This window comes from Gobio gobio, assembly GCF_949357685.1.
Source record: "Gobio gobio genome assembly, chromosome: 7".
NCBI classification, from domain to species: domain Eukaryota; kingdom Metazoa; phylum Chordata; class Actinopteri; order Cypriniformes; family Gobionidae; genus Gobio; species Gobio gobio.
In genome coordinates, this window is record NC_137103.1 from 31,051,301 (window position 1) to 31,071,633 (window position 20,333).

The following is a 20,333-nucleotide window of genomic DNA, read 5'->3' on the forward strand; positions in this document are numbered from 1 at the left end:
AGATCTTTTAGGCCAAGGCCATATAAAGTTTTACAGGTTTAGGAAGAGAAAATTATGACATTTTCATTTCTCTTGAAGCAGAATTTGTTCCTGTGGACATTCTTCATAACTAGCAACTCTGCTCAGCACAACATAACACGATTAAATACTAATAGAAAAACAAAACAATCAGTATTTGGCAATACAACGTTTTTGAACGCTGCAGCAAATGTGAAGAGTTCAGATGCAAAAGCCTATAAAAGCCAATTCGGTCAAAAATGAGATTACAATACTGAGTGAATGCTCTCCGCATATAGTATACGTTCATAAAATACTTTCACTTCAAATCCACTAAATCCCAGCCTCAGCCCATTCAAAAGTACCAGTACTTAGGTAGAAACCTATACATAGAAGCCTGACAAAAATGCTACTTTTCAAGAAAAACGTCAGATGGATTTAGAGGCTTTTGCATCTGAAGTCTTCATGTTCCACTATCACTCCCGTCCCCAAAAAACCCAAAATCACTGGACTTAATGACTACAGACCTGTCCCTCTCACGTCTGTGGTCATGAAGTCGTTTGAAAGACTGGTTCTGGCCCACCTGAAGGACATCACTGGACCCTTGCTGGATCCTCTTCAATTTGCCTACAGAGCAAACAGGTCTGTGGATGATGCAGTCAACATGGGACTGCATTATATCCTGCAACATTTCGACAGACCTGGGACTTATGCAAGGATCTTATTTGTGGATTTCAGTTCGGCCTTCAATACTATCATGCCTGATCTTCTCTCAGCTAAACTAACCCAGCTCTCCATGCCATCCTCAATCTGTCAGTGGATCTCCAGCTTCCCGACAGACCGGCAGCAGCGAGTACGACTGGGGAAACTCACATCCAGGACTCTCACAACCAGCACTGGCGCCCCAGGGGTGTTTTCTCTCCCCACTGCTCTTCTCCCTGTCAATGACTGCACTTCTAAAGACCCCTCTGTGGAGCTCCTGAAATTTGCAGACGACACCACTATCATCGGCCTCATCCAAAATGGTGATGAGTCTGCTTACAGACTGGAGTTTGAACAGCTGGCTGTCTGGTGCAGTTATAACAACCTTGAGCTCAACACGCTCAAAAACGATGGAGATGATAGTGGACTTCAGGAGGAACAGCCCAGCTCTCCCCCAACTCACCATCATGAACAGCACTGTGGAAGCAGTGGAGTCATTCAGCTTCCTGGGCACTACCGTCTCTCAGAACCTGAAGTGGGACAATCACACTGACTCCATTGTGAAAAAGGCCCAGCAGAGACTATACTTCCTTCGTCAGCTGAGGAAGCTCAACCTCCCACAGGAGCTGCTGATTCAGTTCTACTCAGCTGTCATTGAGTCTGTGTTATGCACTTCCATCACTGTCTGGTTTGGTTCAGCTACACTCTAAAAAAAAAGGCTCGTAATCATACACTCTAAAAAAAAAAGGTTCTATATTGCACCAAAAATGGTTCTTGGCTCGTAATCATAGGGGAACCTTTTTTAGTGCTATATAGCACCAATTTTGGTGCTTCAGTGGTTCTTCAGCGGTTCTTCAGAGGTTCTTCACCGGTTCTTTGACTAAGGTGCTATATAGCACCTCTGAAGAACCGCTGAAGAACCACTGAAGCACCAAAATTGGTGCTATATAGCACTAAAAAAGGTTCCCCTATGATTACGAGCCTTTTTTTTTAGAGTGTAGGGGAACCTTTTTTAGTGCTATATAGCACCAATTTTGGTGCTTCAGTGGTTCTTCAGCGGTTCTTCAGAGGTGCTATATAGCACCTTAGTCAAAGAACCGGTGAAGAACCTCTGAAGAACCGCTGAAGAACCTCTGAAGAACCGCTGAAGAACCACTGAAGCACCAAAATTGGTGCTATATAGCACTAAAAAAGGTTCCCCTATGATTACGAGCCAAGAACCATTTTTGGTGCAATATAGAACCTTTTTTTTTTAGAGTGTACCAAATCTGACATCAGGGCCCGGTTTTTCAAAAGTAATCCAATAGGATTTTGGATAACGGATTGGATCAAATCTTGAAAATGGGTTTTTCAAAAGAAAAAACGGATTACATAATCGGATTAGATCACGTAATCCAATCTTGGTTTTGATCTGGATCAAACCATTAGTTTGGGTTTTTCAGAACTTTTTTGTAGGATTTGGATCACTTTGATCCAAAAAATCTGGATTAAACTGATCCCATCAGAAGGGTGGATTCAGCATGGATTTCATGCCCAAAATGTAATGAAAACTTTAAAAATGTATCAAATAATACTATATTTGGATCATGCAGTATCTTACAAGATATCCTATTTATTCATAAGGTTTTAATTGTATTTGTTCATCCAGGCTACAGTGATTAGGTAGGCTTTAACGTATTCAGCCTTTCAGTATAGGCCTACAGCAAAGTAGAAAGAGTTTGGCCTCATAAAATAATCCCCCAAACAGCTGTCAAAATTGACCAAAAACAATACATTTTATTCTGTCACTAATTGATATATATATTCATCACAATTGAAAATATTTTTGTTTTTAGAATATTTATTGGTGATGCATGCAATGATTACAGAATAACCAAAAAAATGCAAAGAATGGCAATCACTGATTTTTGAAATCCAAAACAAATCCAAATCAGAAATTATGTCTAACTATTGCGTCCCTTGTTGCACGTCCTGTTTTGCAGGAGGTTGGTTAGGGTCTCCAAGGGGCTCAGGTGCATCATTGTCAGCACAGAGAGGGACATTGCGCTTAGTAGCGATGTTGTGCAGGACAATACACTCTAAAAAAAAAGGCTCGTAATCATAGGGGAACCTTTTTTAGTGCTATATAGCACCAATTTTGGTGCTTCAGTGGTTCTTCAGCGGTTCTTCAGAGGTGCTATATAGCACCTTAGTCAAAGAACCGGTGAAGAACCTCTGAAGAACCGCTGAAGAACCTCTGAAGAACCGCTGAAGAACCACTGAAGCACCAAAATTGGTGCTATATAGCACTAAAAAAGGTTCCCCTATGATTACGAGCCAAGAACCATTTTGGTGCAATATAGAACCTTTTTTTTTTTAGAGTGTACAGGACATATTTGAAACCTGTTATAAATATCCTCAATGTACAGTGTTTGTGTTGTAGGTCTCAGATGAGCGGACTGCTGGAAGAGGATGGGGTGGGGTTTTTCTTGTTTTTAGTTTTTATTTTTATTTTTATGTGTGTGTTTCATTTCAAATAAAAATAAACTTATATTGACTCCACACTGGCTATTCTACTTGTTGCTCTTTACATATCTATAGTTCTACATTGTGATTTCCTATCCTGTTTGAGCACTGGTTATCCAGATTTGGTGATCCTGAAAAGTTCCTATCCGGATCAGATTGATCCAACCCGATGTTGCTTTGAAAAACTGGCTCAAAAGTAAACTGGATTACGTGATCACGTATCGCAAAAAAAAGGATTACTAAATCCGGATCAATTTTATCCGGATTAAACCTTTTGAAAAACCGGGCCCAGGAGACTAGAATGCACAATCCGGACTGCAGAAAGGATTATTGGTGCCTCTCTGCCAACCCTCCAGGACCTGTACTCTTCCAGAGGGAGGAAGAGAGCAGGGAAAATCATCACAGACTCCACTCACCCTGGACACCTCCTGTTTGAACTGTTACCATCAGGACGGCGACTCTGATCACTGGCCACTAGAACATCTAGGCACAGGAACAGTTTCTTCCCACAGGCCATTTCCCTCTTGAACAGTTAAAATGTTTCATTTTAACTGTTAAAATTAAACAGTTTTTGAACCTTATTTGTATTCATAGAATTTGTATTACTATGTTCTTGTTGTGTTTGTATTGTATATGTGCACTGGGAGCTTCAGCACCAAGAAAAAATCCTTGTGTGTGTGTGCAAGCACACTAGGCAATACAGCTCTTTCTGATTCAGATAACTGATGGAACTAATAGTTGAATGAGCACTTAAGAGTGCATATACAATTCTAGATATTTCTTCAGAGCAGGAAATATAATGCCGGTTACACAGCCTATATATTTGAGCTTATTTAGCATTTTAATTATTAAGTCTTTGTGGCCCTCTTGTGGGTCTCTTGATCAGGGAATTGAGGCATATGCATTTAAATGTACATGTGCAGACTGTAATGTTAGATGGGCAATTTTACTAACAATAAACCAAACAAATGATCATAGTATCCTAATTTGATTGTGTTTTCATTCAAGTTGTGGCAAAGTATCTTAATTCGTTTAATAAATAATTTATGAGAGGGCGGAGTTGACGTCGGGTTGAAGGTGACGCGTGAACTGCGCGTCATGTTTGGCGCCAGCATTTTCGCGGGGAGTGAGGAGTGGACAGACACAGCGCAGTCTTGATCGTTTACAAACACTGTAGTATAAACACCTCCAATTTCTCTGATATCCATCGTGTGTCGATGATATCGCCTTCAGTGGTTGTTAGCGTGTCCTCAGGCGCGAGGTGAGACATCTTGAGTTGTGTCTGTTGTGAGTGTGTTCAGGGGGTTGGGTGGGTAACATGATGATGGTAACTAGCTCGCTAACTCTGCAGTCTTTGTAGGGGAAGTTCTTGTTGGATTAACTTGGATTGATCACAACGAAAACCTATCCGCTGTTTTAAAGTGTTAAATAAACGGCGTATTTTGATCATATTTTTACGTTATTTGTTGCACGCGAGGTGCCCACAAGTTGTACGCGCAACGCACATGTTAACACAATAGCTTTAAAATACAAACGATAAGGTGGTCTAATATTTGCATACCAGACAGATAGACGTATTAGAGCACACCCATCAGTAAAAACTTGATATAAATTAAAAGCGAATGCGTTATGATCGTTCGCAGAGAGTTTTAATAAAGATGGATAGCGTATTGTTATTAGCCTCTCGTGAACCTGGCTAGCTAAACATGGCATCTAGGTTTTATTCTCCCCAAATGTGTCAGTAAGGCATTGTAGATGACTCCATTTCCATCTTGTGGTCTTGTATTGAAGACATTAGTGCCATTTATGCGTTAGATATCTCGTGGGCATCAAGAGTACACGATGTCCTGCATGCATGATCTATTCTAGCTCACTTTCACTACCAGTATAACATGACACAGTTAAAATATTAACGTTTCATACATGCTGATTATGCATACTTTTTCATAATCGACTATTAATGGCAGGAATGCATGATGTACAACACCCAGTCAGGGCTGTAGCAAGTGGGGTGAAAGGTGACTCGTTCTAGGGTCTTACAGGTCTAAGGGGCACAGTAGTTTCTAAATATATTTTTTAAAGATTAAGAGGTCCAGAATTTAAAACTACAGCCCTGCTCCCGTTACACAACCCCTTAAAATTGAAAATGTTTAATCACAGCACATATTTGGAATTGCCCTCTGCATTTAACCCATCCAAGTTAGTGCACACACAATAAAACATATATACTTTTGGACTGCTTAATCTTCCATGTTATGAGAGAGCTTTTTATCTGTACAAACTTGTAAGGACTTGTTTATGGATACAGAAAAACAATTTTTAGCACAAGTGCATTTAAAGAATCTCTTATTTATTTTTTGTCTAAGTTGAATTTATAACATGCTTGTTTTCATTATATTTATGATATGTTGTTACATGTTTAATATCTGCCATGTTATAGCCAGTGATGCTGACATGACAATAAACTCACTACTACTATTACCACTACTAGTGCACACACATTAGGATTAGTGAACACACACTGCAAACCGTGGAGAGAGACACAGAGCAGTGGACAGACATTTTTGGTGTGGTGCCTAGGGAGTGATTGGGGGTTAGGTGCCTTGCTCAAGGGCACCCCAGTCATTTCCTGCTGGTATTGAGAATCAGAACCAGACTGACTCTTTAACCATTTGGCCACAACTACCCCCTATTGATTCTGTATGCATTGCTTTAATTTGCTTTTCATGTATTTCAGGTTGTGAGGATGATGGCTGCAGTGCCTCTATCTAGTGCTAGCCTCCTTCCTCTTCTGGAGTGTCTGGAAGATGAAGCAGCTGGGCTGTCAGAGCAGACAGATGCCTACATCACCATCGCAAAGTAAGTGTTTGCTTACGGTTTTGGTGTCTGTGTAGAGTAGGTTTTTGTCAGATGGCGGCTTTATACCCTTTTAGCGTTGTAGTGATATGGTTTTGTTGACAACTGTATACACTGAATATAAAATTGCAATTCAGAAGCTGTTTGATGTGTAAAGCGTTACTTTTTAACTTTACTTAAAATTTGTCATTTACTCACCCTCATGTCATTCCAAAGCCATTACACTTTCATTCATAATCAAAACAAGTGAAGATATTTTTAATGAAACCTGCAAGATTTTTGTCCCTCCATTGAAAGTTCATTCCACCAACATTGACTCGCTTCAAAAGGGTCTTAAAGAGATTGTAAACAAAGTCCATGTGTATAGAGCGGTTTAATCCAAGACTTCTGAAGAGACTCAAATGATCCGATTTAATTTAGGTTTTTATTCACAAATAAACGCACATACACGGAGCGCATCAAATATGGTGTAAACAAATGCTCAACTGTGTTTGCTTTGTGTGAGAACCTACCACACTGGTTGTCGTATGTCAAGCAAGACTGCAATGGAGCAGTCTTTTTGTAATTTTTTTTATGAAGTTGATCATAAGTCTTTGTTCTCTTTCTTTCTCCTAGCCGTCTCAATGGAGAGGAAGGGCGTCAGTTTCTGCCTGTGGTTGTAAAGCATTTTGCACGTCTTAGTAAAGTCCTTTTGGTAAGTGGTCTCTCTGAATTAAGACTAATTTACCGGCTCTTTGTGTATGTAACGGAATATTTAGTATTTTGTTTCTTTCTCCAAAATAAATAAGAATGTTATCGTTTCAGAAAGTTGTATATCTTAACTAGGTATCAACCCTGTTGACCTTTTTTTGTTTTTTTCAGGTTCATATCTCCAGTGAGAACGAGGAGCTGTGTCAAGCTGCGCTGCAGGCTTTGGGATTCTGTGTCTTCCACTCGCACATCGTTTCAGTCATACCAGGTATAGAAGTTCAATTCTTTAGTATAATATTTTTCCATAAGTAGCATTCATAATCTTTTTTCATTCTTTCCTTCAGCAAATATTTCAGAAGATATACTGTCTACGCTCTGTAATGTTGTGGTAAAGTCCAAGGAGAAGTTTACGTGTACACGAGCATTATGGGTGATTTCAAAACAGAATTTTCCACAGGAGGTGGCATCCAAAAAGGTTTGTCCACTGTGCATGGTTTGCTTGAAGTAAACCAGTTATTGTTCTTTCCCCTGATTTTCCATCTTTTGTGGCTAAAAATGTTGTTTTCTACATTTCAGGCCCCAGATATTCTCAAGAGTCTAGAGGCCATGCAAACCCGAGAGGTTCAGTCCATCCTCATTGATCACGAGTCCCTCAATGTCATCATAAGGTTTGTTGAAGTTTTTTTTGGTACTGCCATCTTGCAGTGTTCTTCATACTTGAGATTCTCTGTAAATAAGATATTTTCGATGAACGTCAGGTTGCTGGAGCAGGCCCCCACTCAGATGGCGGCTGGAGCCGTGTGCTGGGCCAAGCTGGTTATTCCTCTCGTGGTTCACTCAGCCAATAAAGTGCGTTTGCGTGCAGCAGCAGCCCTGGAAATGGGCATGCCTCTACTTCTGGAGAAACAGCAGGAGGTGGCTGCCATTGTAGAGCCAATGATGTCCTCTGTAAGTGTTATGTGGATGTACACAACAGCTTTTTTTTTTGTTTTGCATATATTATGAAATTTAAATAACCATAATGCTTCTCTATTGCTCTGCTGCCTCCAGATGCTCATCCCTGAAATGCAGAAGCTTTTTACCTCTAAGAATGAGACGAATATGCTAAAGCTCTGGCCCTTGTTTGTGAGACTTCTGGGGAAGGTAAGATGCTCAAAGTCGCCAAATCTGCTCTTCAAGTCTCAATTTTTCAGTTCTGAATCTTGAGATTGCCAGTGTGGATAAGGATGTGTTTGTCTCGTTTCAGTTGCTCCACAAAGGCGGTGCTTTTATTAATTCCTTGCTGTATTTAGAGGAGCTGGGTTTCCGCAACTCTTCTCCTAATATTAAGAAGATTGCTTTCATAGCCTGGAAGAGCCTCATTGACAATTTTGCCCTTAATCCAGGCAAGTTTCTATTGTATTTTGGTGTAATAGCCACTGTCACGGAAAACCTGGGAATATCAGAGAATTACAAAATTGTGCTATGTGGAAAGTCATGGATGTGTTTATATATAGCTCAGAAATAGGTGCCAATATGTGTGGGAGCTCTTGACCTTTTCGCCTTTTCTCTCCTCATGTTTGATAAGTTGTAACCGGTTTCTCTTGAGCAGATATCCTGTGCAGCAGTAAGCGTCTGAAGCTCCTCATGCAGCCCCTCAGTTCCATCCAAGTCAGGACTGAAGCCCTTCTCCTCACCAAGCTGGAGGTGTGGTGGTATCTCGTAGTCAAGCTCGGGCCAAACCTGTCCACTAACTTTGAGCAGGTAAAATTCACTGTTTATGTTGATAGATTGATTTTTGGTCTTTGGAGACAGTTGTAACCGATGTATATGGCCATGGTTCCAATGGTTAATTAGAGAAACAAATTTCTCTAACCATACTTTACATCACTCCTTCTTAAAGGTTGGCGTGCCTCTACTGCACAGCACACTTCCTCCTGATTCTCCATTGCAGTCTCCAATTACACCTGCCCGTACCCCTAATTCAAGCAATGGCACCCCTAATACACCTAAAACAGGTACAGCTCATTTCCTCTCATTGTGCCTTCATCATAACATCATATTAAGCAGATAGAATGAGATTGTAGCTTAAATTAGGTTTAAAATGTCATGAAACCCCCCGATTTTAGCCTGGTCTTCACACCTCAGACTCGACAAGACAAGTGACTTGACAGACAAGTTTCTAAAAAGGGTCATGTAAAGCTGTGGAAAAGTGGGATGGAGAAAGAGGGGAGATGACAACCTATAAAACAGACCTACAACAAACTGATTAGACGGACACATGAATATTAAAATATGACCACAGAGAGAAATAAAACAGTTGAGGGCACCTTGATGCATTTAAAAAAATAACCCTATATAACAAACTGCCAAAAATACACCGTTTCCACTGCTTTTAGTGTTTTCAGCGATGTGCAGAAAAATGTGCTTTGGGGTTTCATTGATTCTTTAAATGTAAAAAGCTAATAACGTTAAAGATGTAGTGTGCCATTATTTTCTTTTTTGTGTGTGTGTAATTCAATTTGGTGACACCTCTTGCACAGTCATATTAGCTGCATATCATTCTTCATTTCCCTGTTCTCCAGGCATTCCCTCCTGCAGCACGCCGAGTGCTACTCCTCGCATGAATCTGAACAGCAGCATGCAGGCGCCTCAGTCCTACCACTCCATTCAGCTCCTGGGACTAGAGATGCTTCTGCACTGGCTCGTGGGTCCAGAGGTCACGACCACAGCTGCAAAAGAAAATCTTCAACTCAGCCTTGGTAATTATATACACCGTATTGTCTGAGCTTTGTCTATGCAAAGTTAACATGAGTGACATGAATGTGTGTATTTGATTAGTTATCTAGTGATGGGTGCATCCCACTACAGCCTAATATGTTAAACCTCACTTTACAGATGTCAATGTAACGTGTTTGTTTTCAGAGCCCCTGACACACCCGCTCTTCACCAGCCCTTCCTCCTTCAGCAGACATGCTTCTACCCTTATATCAGCCATCAGAGAAGGCTTCAGTACTGTGGGAAAACATGCTCCAGGTATTACAATGTCATGCTCCAACAATGTCATCTGCATAATGTAGCCTAAAATCCTCATGCCAACTTGACTTTCGTCTTAGTTGGTTGTTGTTATTATTATTATTATTATTATTATTTAGATCAGTCATTAAAGGAATGCTGTCCATGTTCATCACCTAATATGTGTATTTATTTTCTATAGAAGCACTTCTTAATCTCATTTGGAGCAACCTGATCGATTCTGTCAGCGCAGCTATAGAAGCTGGTAGGTGAACATTTACAATACAAAAGTCAAAGATGGTTTGCACAGTTTCTTTGTGTTGTGGATACTGGCTCATAGTAATTTAGAACTTTTTCGTGTCACCCCCGTCATCAGGTAATAAGAAGGAACGGCAGGGTTCAGAGGTCCTTACACTTCTCCTACAGGCTTTGCAGTCCATCTTGTCCTCAGATGCTCTGCCTGCTGAAAGTGCACTGGTAAGATGGGTCTTCATGGTGATAATATTAAGATATTAAGATTATTACTTAAATTAAGATTTAAATTTAAATTGTGACAATTTCACAATATTAGTGTTACAATATTTTTCATCACAAATGAAGCCTTGGTGAGCATAAGGGACTTCTTTCAAAAACTTAAAAGCCATTGTATTGTACTAAATATTTATGCATGTTGTTGGTTCGACCCTCCTGTTCAAACATTTTCATCGCTCACGCTATTTGCTGCAGGTATTGTTGGAAGCCACCATTAAAGGAATCCCTCAGAAGGTGCTTGGTTCTGCAGCTTATCAAGTGGCAAACATGGATGTGTTGAATGTAAGTTCTGTTTTACCGTTTATGGTAAAGCCTTGGTAAATTGATTAAAAAAAAGTTTATCAGTTTTTCACCCTTTGAAATTCATGCATGTTTTTTGTATTATGAATGTGTGGTTTTATGAATAAGGTTTCTCCATCTGCTTTTCCAGGGTACACCTGCACTTTTCCTAATATTGCTATTTTACAAAAGTAACCAGCTTTCATCATTTGTTGAAGATGAGAGGTAATCTTTAAATTTTGATATCTTTTAATACCTAATATCAAAACCAAGTTTGTGGAGAATTTTTTTGCATTAAACCTGGGGAAACCTTTTTTTTTCTTTGTCATCTGGCAGGTTTTTCTCAAGCCTGGAGACACTTGTGAGCTGTGGGTTTTGTGGACCTACATCGCCCCTGGCGTTTGGAGAGGCTGTTTTAGGAGCGGTTAGTGGGAGTGTGGAGGCTGTAAAGAACAAGAAACAGCTCTGGAGGATGTGGACTTTGGTGGTAAACCCTCTAACGGACACCATCACACAGGTACTAAACTTAAATCATCTGTGCTTTAGAATGGGCATTTCCGTGCCAGCCAGACCTTGTATTTCACTACTATTGATAAATCATTGTTCCGACACAGACCAATGAAGTGAATCAAGGAGACGCTCTGGAGCATAACTTCAGTGCCGTTTACAGTGCCTTGATGTTTCCAGTCGTTCATCTGCTGCCTGGTTTAGCCCTACCCCAGGTAAGAGTATGTCTTTGCTTTTGTATAATGCTTTCTCCAGTATTATGCAAATATTTAATTATGTCCTAATTCGACTTAATTTCTTGAATAGATCACTCAGAAGGCCATGATCAGTACTTGGTCCAGGCTTTACAAGACATTTGCTCGCTGCTCAGCTTTGGTAGCCACAGCGGACGAGAACATATGCTGTGAAGAGTTGTGTGCCAAGATCTCTACCTCTCTTGACAGCGATGCTCTAAAAGTACGGCACTTCCAACCTTTATTCAATTCCAAGATTTGTTCAATTGTGCACCTAATTGGGGTGTATGGTCTATTATAATTTGTCATCCTTTTTTCAACTTTTTGTTTTAGAGTCTGCCTATGCTAGATGCAATAGCAAACATCTTGCTGATCATCATTGAGAGTATGGACTTCTCTCCTTACACACCACAATTTCAGCAAAAGATGAAATGTAAGGATTTTGCTTAAGTTTCAAATGGGCAAAGTTGTGTAATGGCATTGTGTGACCATATTTTCATGTGCCAATCCCCAGCTCCTCATACACCTTTGAGTTGGGTTCGCAAGAGAAGCAAAGCTCTGGGGAATCTCTCAACCTTCCACACACTCCTGATGCAGACTCTAGATGCATTTCTTTCTGTGGACCCCTCAGAAGAATCCGCAGAGCCCACCTGTGGAGCTTTAAATGGACTTGGCTTGCCGGTGGTCTCGATCTTGTCTACTCTTTTTACTAATATCACACTGCCCACGTTTATACAAGAGGTGCTGTCCACCCTCACCAAACCACTCGCACACCTTTTTGAACAGTTCTCCAGGTGTGTGGACTTTTCTCATCCTTCAAACATTAAACATTCTTTTTTTCCTTGTGTAACACTGTTTTTCATTTATAAAAGTTATGATGATCCATCAAAGCCCAGTGCAACACTCGGACACAAGGTAAGGATTTTCCCAGGTGTAATTTTGAAAACAAAACCAAAGCAGCTCTGATTTGTAGTGTTTTGTTATCTTGTAGTTGGAGAAACTGGCTACAGACCTACTTGGCTGCCTTCAGACACAATTGACTCTGCACAATGATGAGATGCTTGCTGTGTTGTCGCCCTTGCTCTGTGTGTTTTTTCCACACAAGAGCAAGCAAATTCGCACTGTGGTCACTCAGTTCTGGAATGCCAGCTTTGGAAATGCACTCACCTTGACTTACCCCGAGCCTCTCAAGTACGTAATCATGCCATTGTTGGGAATTTGAGTAACATGTCTTATAGGCAGATTTTCAGATCTTTAAATCAAGTATGCAATTTTTTTTCCTTTTTGAGTGACGAGACTTCTTTTTTTTCTTCTTCTTTTAGGTCTGTTTTAAGTCAGGCTAAGCAGAAAACTCCATTGATTTTACCTGGTTTTGAAACCATTGATGCACCAGATGATTGCAGTGGGCAGTATACGGTGCGTTTAGTGTTCCTAACAATAATGTAAAACCTGAAGAACGCAGTGCAGTTTACCTCAGTCAAACATGTTGTCCCCTGTTAGTTTTTTCTTTTGTTCCTAAGAGCATACTTAAGATGTTTTATGTTTTCTAATAAGGGTGAGAGTTCTCAGCTGGACCCACAAATTAGCGGGGTAAAGATGACTTCTTTGGGAAAGAGGGACTCTCTTCTGGCGAGGGCAGAAGAGCTTAAAGGAAAAGGCCCTGTACCTTTAGCAAAGCCAGTTTCTGTAAGTATTAAGTAAAAAAAAAAAAGAACTTAAATTTCAATAGTGGTGCTTAATTGCCAACCACAGCAGGTCCCTCCCCAAATCACCTATTCCCTCTCTAGGTGAAGCTGGATTTTGGATCGCCCAAGCCCTTGAAACGAGATGCTATTGAGGAGGAGGCATCAGTTGATTTTGTTTTCATTCCACCTGAGACAAAAGAAAGAGTACTGACTGAGCACCAGAAAGAGGTCAAAAGGACTAAACGGTAAGTTTTATTTTGCTCAAATTTTAGACATCTGCCTTGTCATGAAAAAATTGAGTAATTTGTGCAAGGCAGTATTCTAATTTTGAACTTATGTATTTTGAGGTCTGGTAGTTTGTCACCTTTATGATTCTCTAATCATTTTGAAAAGAAAGTCATTTATGATTTTATGATGTCAAGACTCAATTTGTTGTTGTCATTTTTAGTTTTAATTAAAAATTTACTTTTTTGCATAAGGGTTGACATTCCTGCGCTCTATAATAATCTGGATGCCTCTCAAGACACCACAGTCTTTTCACAGTATACTCAAAGTCAGGAGGAGTCCATGTACGTATTTGAATTATGGATTTGCTCTTACTCAGTGTTTTCTTACCCAATGTATTAAAACAATGTTTCTTCTTAGGGAAACATTGACAAAAGATGAAAGGGATCAACCTGAGGGAGAGGCTAAGGTTCAGCTGATGGTAAAACTGCTATTTTCAGACTCTGGCACTGCTGGTTTGATTTATATGGAGGATATGTGTGCATGTTTTCTGTGATGTGTATTAATTGGTTTTAATGTTGTTTCCTCCCCGAAGGAGGTTGCCACAAATGAAGAACCATCAACAGATGTTAAAGAAACCCAAGAAGGCACCAGATCAAATGTAGAAACACCAGAGAAATCTATGCAAAATAAAGATCAAACTGCAGAGGAGGATCAGTCTCCATCCAATGGCATCTCTGTTGATGTGAGTGGGCATGAGAAAAGTGGACTAGAGGGGACCAGCCCTAATGTTTCGACTTCATCTGATATGATATCAGGTACACCACCTAAACCCAATAGCAGGCGTCAATCGTTCATAACGTTAGAGAAATATGTTGAAGGGAAACCAAGTCCTGTAACTGTTGCATTTACTGGTCCACTTACCCGGAAATCAAGTAGACTGGATTCTTCAAAGGCATCAGAGTGCACTACAGATGACTCACAACCTCAGACTACAAAAGAGGACTCTCAGAAATCTCAAAAGGTAAGCAGCACTGACCCATCTGCTCAAAACGAGAAAGCTGCTGAAGAGGCAAAAGATGAGATCAAGTCAACGGGAGGTCATCCTTGTCAAGGTACTGATGAGGAAGAGGATGATGTGGTCCCTGATACCCAGACCCAAGTATCTAGTGAAGCATTGGGTGTTACGAGCAGTCCTGTGTCCAAAGCCAGCGTGAAAGAACAAGACTCGCCTGAAAAAGATTCACAGGGTTTTGCTGATTCTCAATCTAGTCCAGAACCAAGAAGGTCGAGCAGACGGCGAAGTAAACCGATTCGCCCAGGGGATGATCCAGAGGAGATCAAAAGCAAAGAACAAGTCAGTCAGGTTTCAGACTCAATGACAAATATACAGAAGTCAATACTTGCGCCACCAAGTAGCCCTTTGGCTGGAAGAAGAAGTAAGGTTCTTGAGGACAGTAAAGTTGAAGGTGACCAGCAGAAAAGTAAAAGGAAAGGAGAGCTTGGCCAAAGTCATTCACAGATTTCCTCTGCAGAGTCTTTACAGGCACTTCCACGGACAAGCCAATCTGCGTCCTCTCCCGAAAGTTCAACTGTAACCCAATTGGATAGCCAAAGCATAGAGAGACTGCCAACTCTCAATGAGTCTAAACGTCTGCCTGTGGGTAGACCTAAGAAGAAGACTAGAACACAACTTGATGAATCCACAGACAAGGAGGCAGAAGAAAACTCTCAAAATGCTGCATCCTCTTTGAAAAAGAAACATTCACAGACGCCTCTTTCCGATTCTGAGGCTGATAGCCAGCAAACTGTCCAGACGCGAAGGACAAGGAGATCTGAATCTCAATTACTAGAGATGTCTCGATTGCAGACCAAAGAAGATCAAGACAGAAGTCAGACAGACTCCCAAACAATGACAGTGATGAAGGGAAGAGCTATGAGAAGGAGAACTGCAGAAGAAGAGACTGACTCTAGTAGAGACGTTACATCAACTGTAAATGCTCAGTTAAATACAAGCCAAGATTCCTCTCAAGGGCTTGGTAGATACAGAACTCGAAGATCTAAAGGTTTGTCGGTTACTGAGTCTGAAACCCCTGATAGCCAAGAAGATGTGCCAAGGCCTAAAAAGAGACTGCGGAAACCCCTGTCCACTGAGGTGCTATCAGTTGCCACAGAAACTAAAGTTACTGAGAGACCGGATAAGGAGGATGTAAATATTCAGTCAGACGTTTCAATGGAGATGTCACAGGATGAGGTGGACCCTGAAACTAGTTTGGAAATTTCAGTTAGTGAGACCAAAGATCAAAAACTTGCGCAAAACGATAAAGAGATTCCTGCCCCTGATGGTGTACCTCATGAACAGTTTAGCTCTGAAAAAGGAGCAGATGATGACAAAGTTGACACAGAATTAAAAACTGAAACTGATATAAATTTAAAACCGGAAACTGATATAGAATTGAAAACTGATACAGAAGAAAAAGAGATCATCTGTGATAAGGGAGAGGGTGAAGAAGCAAATTCATCTTCACAGGCTGAATCAGAAGATTTAAAGACTGACGGTTTGCATAAATGTCCACATACCAGGGGACGAGGAAGGGGACGGGGCCGTGGACGTAGACGATCTAGAAGCTGCAACTGCTTTTTAAACAACCAGGACGTGTTCTCACAGGGCAGTGACTTCCAAGAATCGCAGGATCTGAAAAACGAGCAGGTTCCACTTGCTACAGACGACCTGAACTCTCAACCTGAGCAGTCAAGCCCAACATCCATTTCAGAGGAAAGCAAGAGCTCTGCAATTGCAGATTTCCCGGTTGCTGATGTTCAGCTGTTTTCAGCCTTGCCTGCTCCACTCCCATGTGAGGTTTTGTCTTCTGAAAGCCCCATTACAAAGCTTGGTGCAATTGTTTCTCAGCTGTCTGAAGCAGAGGAAGGAACACCGCTCGAATTATCCAAACCGCCGGATGAATCAAACAATGTGTCTGTAAAAGTTCCGGAGGTAGAGACAAATCAGTTAGAGAGTTCTGGGTGCACAGATAGTCCAAAGCACAAAGAAGTTGACAACCCTTCAGTAAGTCAAGAACCTCTCCAGAGTTCAACACCTCAAGACACCTCTCCAAGTCAAGGTCGCCCAGTGGAAGATGCACCTATATGCCAGGAGCAACTAGAGTCTTCCCATGTCCAGCAGGAGGATGCAGTGAAGGAAAGCGAAGACCTTGCCGTTTCAGAGCAGAGTGGAGAAGTGTTGCCAGAAGAGTCAAAAGGCCAAGAATTACTTGACAAGGATGTTGCTCTAATCGAGAAAGATGAAGACACTCAGATTGACAACCGGGCTCTTTCTGCTGATATACAAGAAGAGTTGTCTGTACCACCTCAAAGTAGTACCTCTGAAGCCTGCTTAGATTCTCCACCCAAGCCTAAACCTTCAGACACGCTCAGTGGTGAGGTAGAGCCTGGCCAGAGCCCGAGCAGAAACCGATCTTGTGTCTGGTCACCATCCGCTTCTCCATCTACCAGTATTCTGAAGAAGGGGCAGAAGAGAACATGTGAAGATGATACACCATCCCCCCTTCTTAAGGTATTTGACAGTATTCTTAATTTGAGTCCAGTTGTCTAAATATTAATTGAAACAACTGTAATGTAAGCTTAGATGATTTTCTTTGTATGAAGCCACTATATGTAACTGTTGTTGTTGTTGTTTTTGTTCAGTCTCGTCGCGTGTCTTTTGCAACTCCAATTTACCATCAAGAACTGGCTGATGATATTGATCGACGTAGTCCGGTTATTCGCACAAGCTCACCTAGGTCAAAAGTCTTAAGTGGACAGTCGAAGGTGTGTGTTTTTTTTTTTTTTTTTTTTTTTTTTTTTTTTTTTTTTATGAGTTTTGAAATGATTAGATGTAGATGTAAAACTGTGCTTGATTTTGTTTCAACATTTTTTTTTATGGCCTGTTGTTAAATGTCTTCATGCAGTATATCACTACACCCACAAAAGGCTATTCAAGTCTAAGTCCACGTAACCTCCGTAGCCCTGGATCCAAAAGCTCTAAAAAATGCCTGGTACGTTTTCTCTTGCAATGTACTTTAAATATTTTATTCTGTTTATATTAACCTCATACACTCTGCTTATTCATTAAGGTCATAATTTCTTTGAATTCGATAAATGATAGAAAAGATTCTTTCACTTTTCTCCATGTTATATTGTGCATGTTATTCATTTGTATCAGAATTTAGTTTATTTGAACAGTAACTCCAAGTGGAAATGGTGTTACAATCCAGTTTCTTTATCGTAGATTTCAGAGATGAGCCAGGAGCCACGTCCTATTGCTAAAGATTGTGTTTATCCAGCACTTGTTGGCTGCTCTACCCCTGTAGAAGCTGTTTTACCGCAGATATCCTCCAACATGTGGTAAGCCAGATCACCCATTTCCCTTCAGTACAGCTTGGGTTCAGTTTAAGTTTATTGCTACAATTTGAGCTACAAAAAACTCCTAATATTTTTTTTGGGGGGGGTATCTTAAGTAAAAATGTAACCAATTGCAGTCCATGGTTTTTCTCTGTGATCAGGCCTCGTGGCTTTGGCCAACTTGTTAGAGCCAGGAACATTAAAACGGTTGGAGACCTGAGTGCCCTTACCCCTAGTGAAATCAAGTCACTTCCTATTCGTTCTCCTAAGCTGTCCAATGTGAGGAAAGCACTTAAAACATATCATGAACAGCAGGTAATGTGTAGCTTATTTAAATGAGTATATTCCACTTGATTATGGAAGATCGTTCTTACACCTCACATTTAACTGTACAGAGAAAAGGACGTTCTGATGACCTAAAGAGTTTTGACGAAATGGAGAAAATGACATCTGAGCCTGAAGAAATGGAGCTTCCTCAAAACCAAGATGAGGAGCAAACACCAGGAGAGGCTCAGGCTCAAGGTAATTTTCCCCCACCCCCACAATCATTGGTGATGCATATTCATATCGATGACTTGCCTCATGATTTTTTTTTTTTCTCCTGAACTTTTGGCAGATGAAAAACCATCAGAAGTGGAAGTAGATTCAGGACTGATGGCTGAGGAGAACAAATCTAATGATTTGCTCTCAGATGTTGTAGCCCTTGGTGGACGCTTAACTTCAGAGGAACTTGGTCGCTGTTCACCCAACCAGTTGGGCCTGATGCACGAACATCTCAGCGGAATGATGAGAAGCATTGTGACCCATCTGCAGTCCCGCTTGCTGAGTAATCTTGATGAGAGCTTGCCATGAGGACATTGAGACATTTTCCTGACACAAGAATTCACTTTTAACTTGAAGATTTAACAGTGGACTGCTCATCCCTAAAATTTTAGCTTGAATTTTAGAGTAGATGTATTTCTAATTATGCTCTCTCAGAGAATAGACTTAAATGACCAAAATGGCCATTTCCATTACTACGTAAGTGTCTATGTATTTTATGGAGTGATTTTTAAGACTGTAAAATTGTACTGAGATGCCAAGGAAACGTTTTTTTAAAAATAAAACTAGAGTATTAATAATTTCATTTGTATTCATGTAATATTTGGTGCATTTGTTTCGCCTTTTATAGCCAATTACATATTGGCTTTTTTGCTACCAAAGACGCTGACTTGGTGTTGTGGTGACATTTTTATTTTTTGGCCAGAGGCTAGAGACTACAGCCAGTAGAAGGACCTAGTTCCGCTTGTTTTCAACCCGCCCTTAAGGGGGTGGGATCTCGCTCAAAGAATGTAAATGCACATGGCCGCTCGGCTTGGGCATTCATAACGGAGCGGTGCAGAGCAAAGTAAGTGTTTCAACGAATTCCTATGAAAGTTAAGCTTCCATGGCATGATCTGAAAACGCACCAGACTGGAAACGTGCTGAGAATGACTGCCACATTTACCTCAGCTCTTCGTTCTCATGATGAATGAAATCTGACTCCTGCTGCGTTTGTGCCGTGACTTTCGTTCGGCTCACTCACGTTTTTGAAAAGACGCGTTCAGTTTTTAATTGTAGTGTCTATTCTCTAACTGAACGAAATTATTTTATTACTATGAAAATTTAAATGATGGTGGGGCGGTGAGCAAGTGATAACCAGTGGCCATGGCTTTGGGAGTGGCATCGTTGGGCAGCGAAGCAAGTGCATTCTGGGAGTTCATCCACATGAGACAATTACATTTTCTGTCTTTTCTCAGTCTAGAAGGCACCAAATTCAAAAATTTCTACTACATAAATGACCCAGTTTAAATACACATTCATCTTCCCAGCGCTGAAATGTTAATTTCAACAAATACATTTTAAAAATCACATTTATATTTTAACTAATGCAATGTGAAGAACAAATGATGAACATTGAAATAAAATAAATTGTATTTTTGCTTAACATTAACAATGACCAGTTTATTTTTTAGAAAGGGTAGGCAATTTTGGAGAGTCTAGAAATGAAAGCATGGGATGAGTCTGTAAAGCATCATGAAACGAGAGATTGTTAAATTATCTCATTTCTCTCAGCACAATGTTACAATAATAATGAACAACAGGGCTCTTATTGTGCTACCTGACTGCTGCCGTTTTGTTTTGCCGTTGATATGCATTTCTCTGGCAAGTGGAACACTAAGTACGAGTCTGAGAAATGTCATGGTTTGCATCTTGTAATTGCAGTTACGACATTGCATGAATGCAGCATAAGCTTGTTTTATTGAACGCATCACAACAGCTTTCCATAGATGTATGGTTTGTTAGGATAGGACAATATTTGTCCGAGATACAACTATTTGAAAATCTGGAATTGAGGGTGCAAAATAAATCTAAATATAGAGAAAATCGCCTTTAAAGTTGTCCAAATGAAGTCCTTAGCAACGGCTATTACTAATAAAACTTTTAAAAATATATACATTTACAGTAGGAGTTTTACAAAATATCTTCATGGAACATGATCTTTACCTAATATCCTAATGCTTTTTGGCATGCTTTTTGAAAAATGTATAATTTTTGCAATATAATTATTGCCACAAATGTACCCGTGTGACTTATGACTGGTTTTGTGGTCCAGGCAGGGTAAAATATTTCAAACGTCAAGAAATGTCAACCTTTTGTTGACCAATATAAAAAAAAAATCTATCAAATCCATGACAGGAAACAGATT

General features: G+C 40.4%; 1 protein-coding gene across 1 annotated transcript; it reads left to right on the top strand.

Annotated features, from left to right (window-relative positions):
* The first annotated feature begins 4,308 nt into the window (after positions 1-4,308).
* rif1 (replication timing regulatory factor 1) lies at positions 4,309-18,731 on the top strand. Its single transcript, XM_079821888.1, has 36 exons — positions 4,309-4,465; positions 5,942-6,063; positions 6,676-6,754; positions 6,922-7,018; positions 7,095-7,225; positions 7,327-7,418; positions 7,509-7,698; positions 7,801-7,893; positions 7,997-8,135; positions 8,342-8,493; positions 8,633-8,747; positions 9,315-9,491; positions 9,655-9,765; positions 9,947-10,009; positions 10,121-10,221; positions 10,471-10,557; positions 10,706-10,779; positions 10,891-11,071; positions 11,169-11,276; positions 11,368-11,517; positions 11,628-11,727; positions 11,809-12,088; positions 12,167-12,209; positions 12,286-12,485; positions 12,617-12,710; positions 12,849-12,980; positions 13,082-13,224; positions 13,459-13,548; positions 13,625-13,685; positions 13,800-16,778; positions 16,910-17,032; positions 17,173-17,259; positions 17,493-17,608; positions 17,767-17,920; positions 18,001-18,127; positions 18,222-18,731. The coding sequence occupies exons 2-36, from the start codon at positions 5,951-5,953 to the stop codon at positions 18,455-18,457; spliced, it is 7,218 nt and encodes a 2,405-aa protein (XP_079678014.1). The 5' UTR covers positions 4,309-4,465; positions 5,942-5,950; the 3' UTR covers positions 18,458-18,731.
* The last annotated feature ends 1,602 nt before the right edge of the window (positions 18,732-20,333 follow it).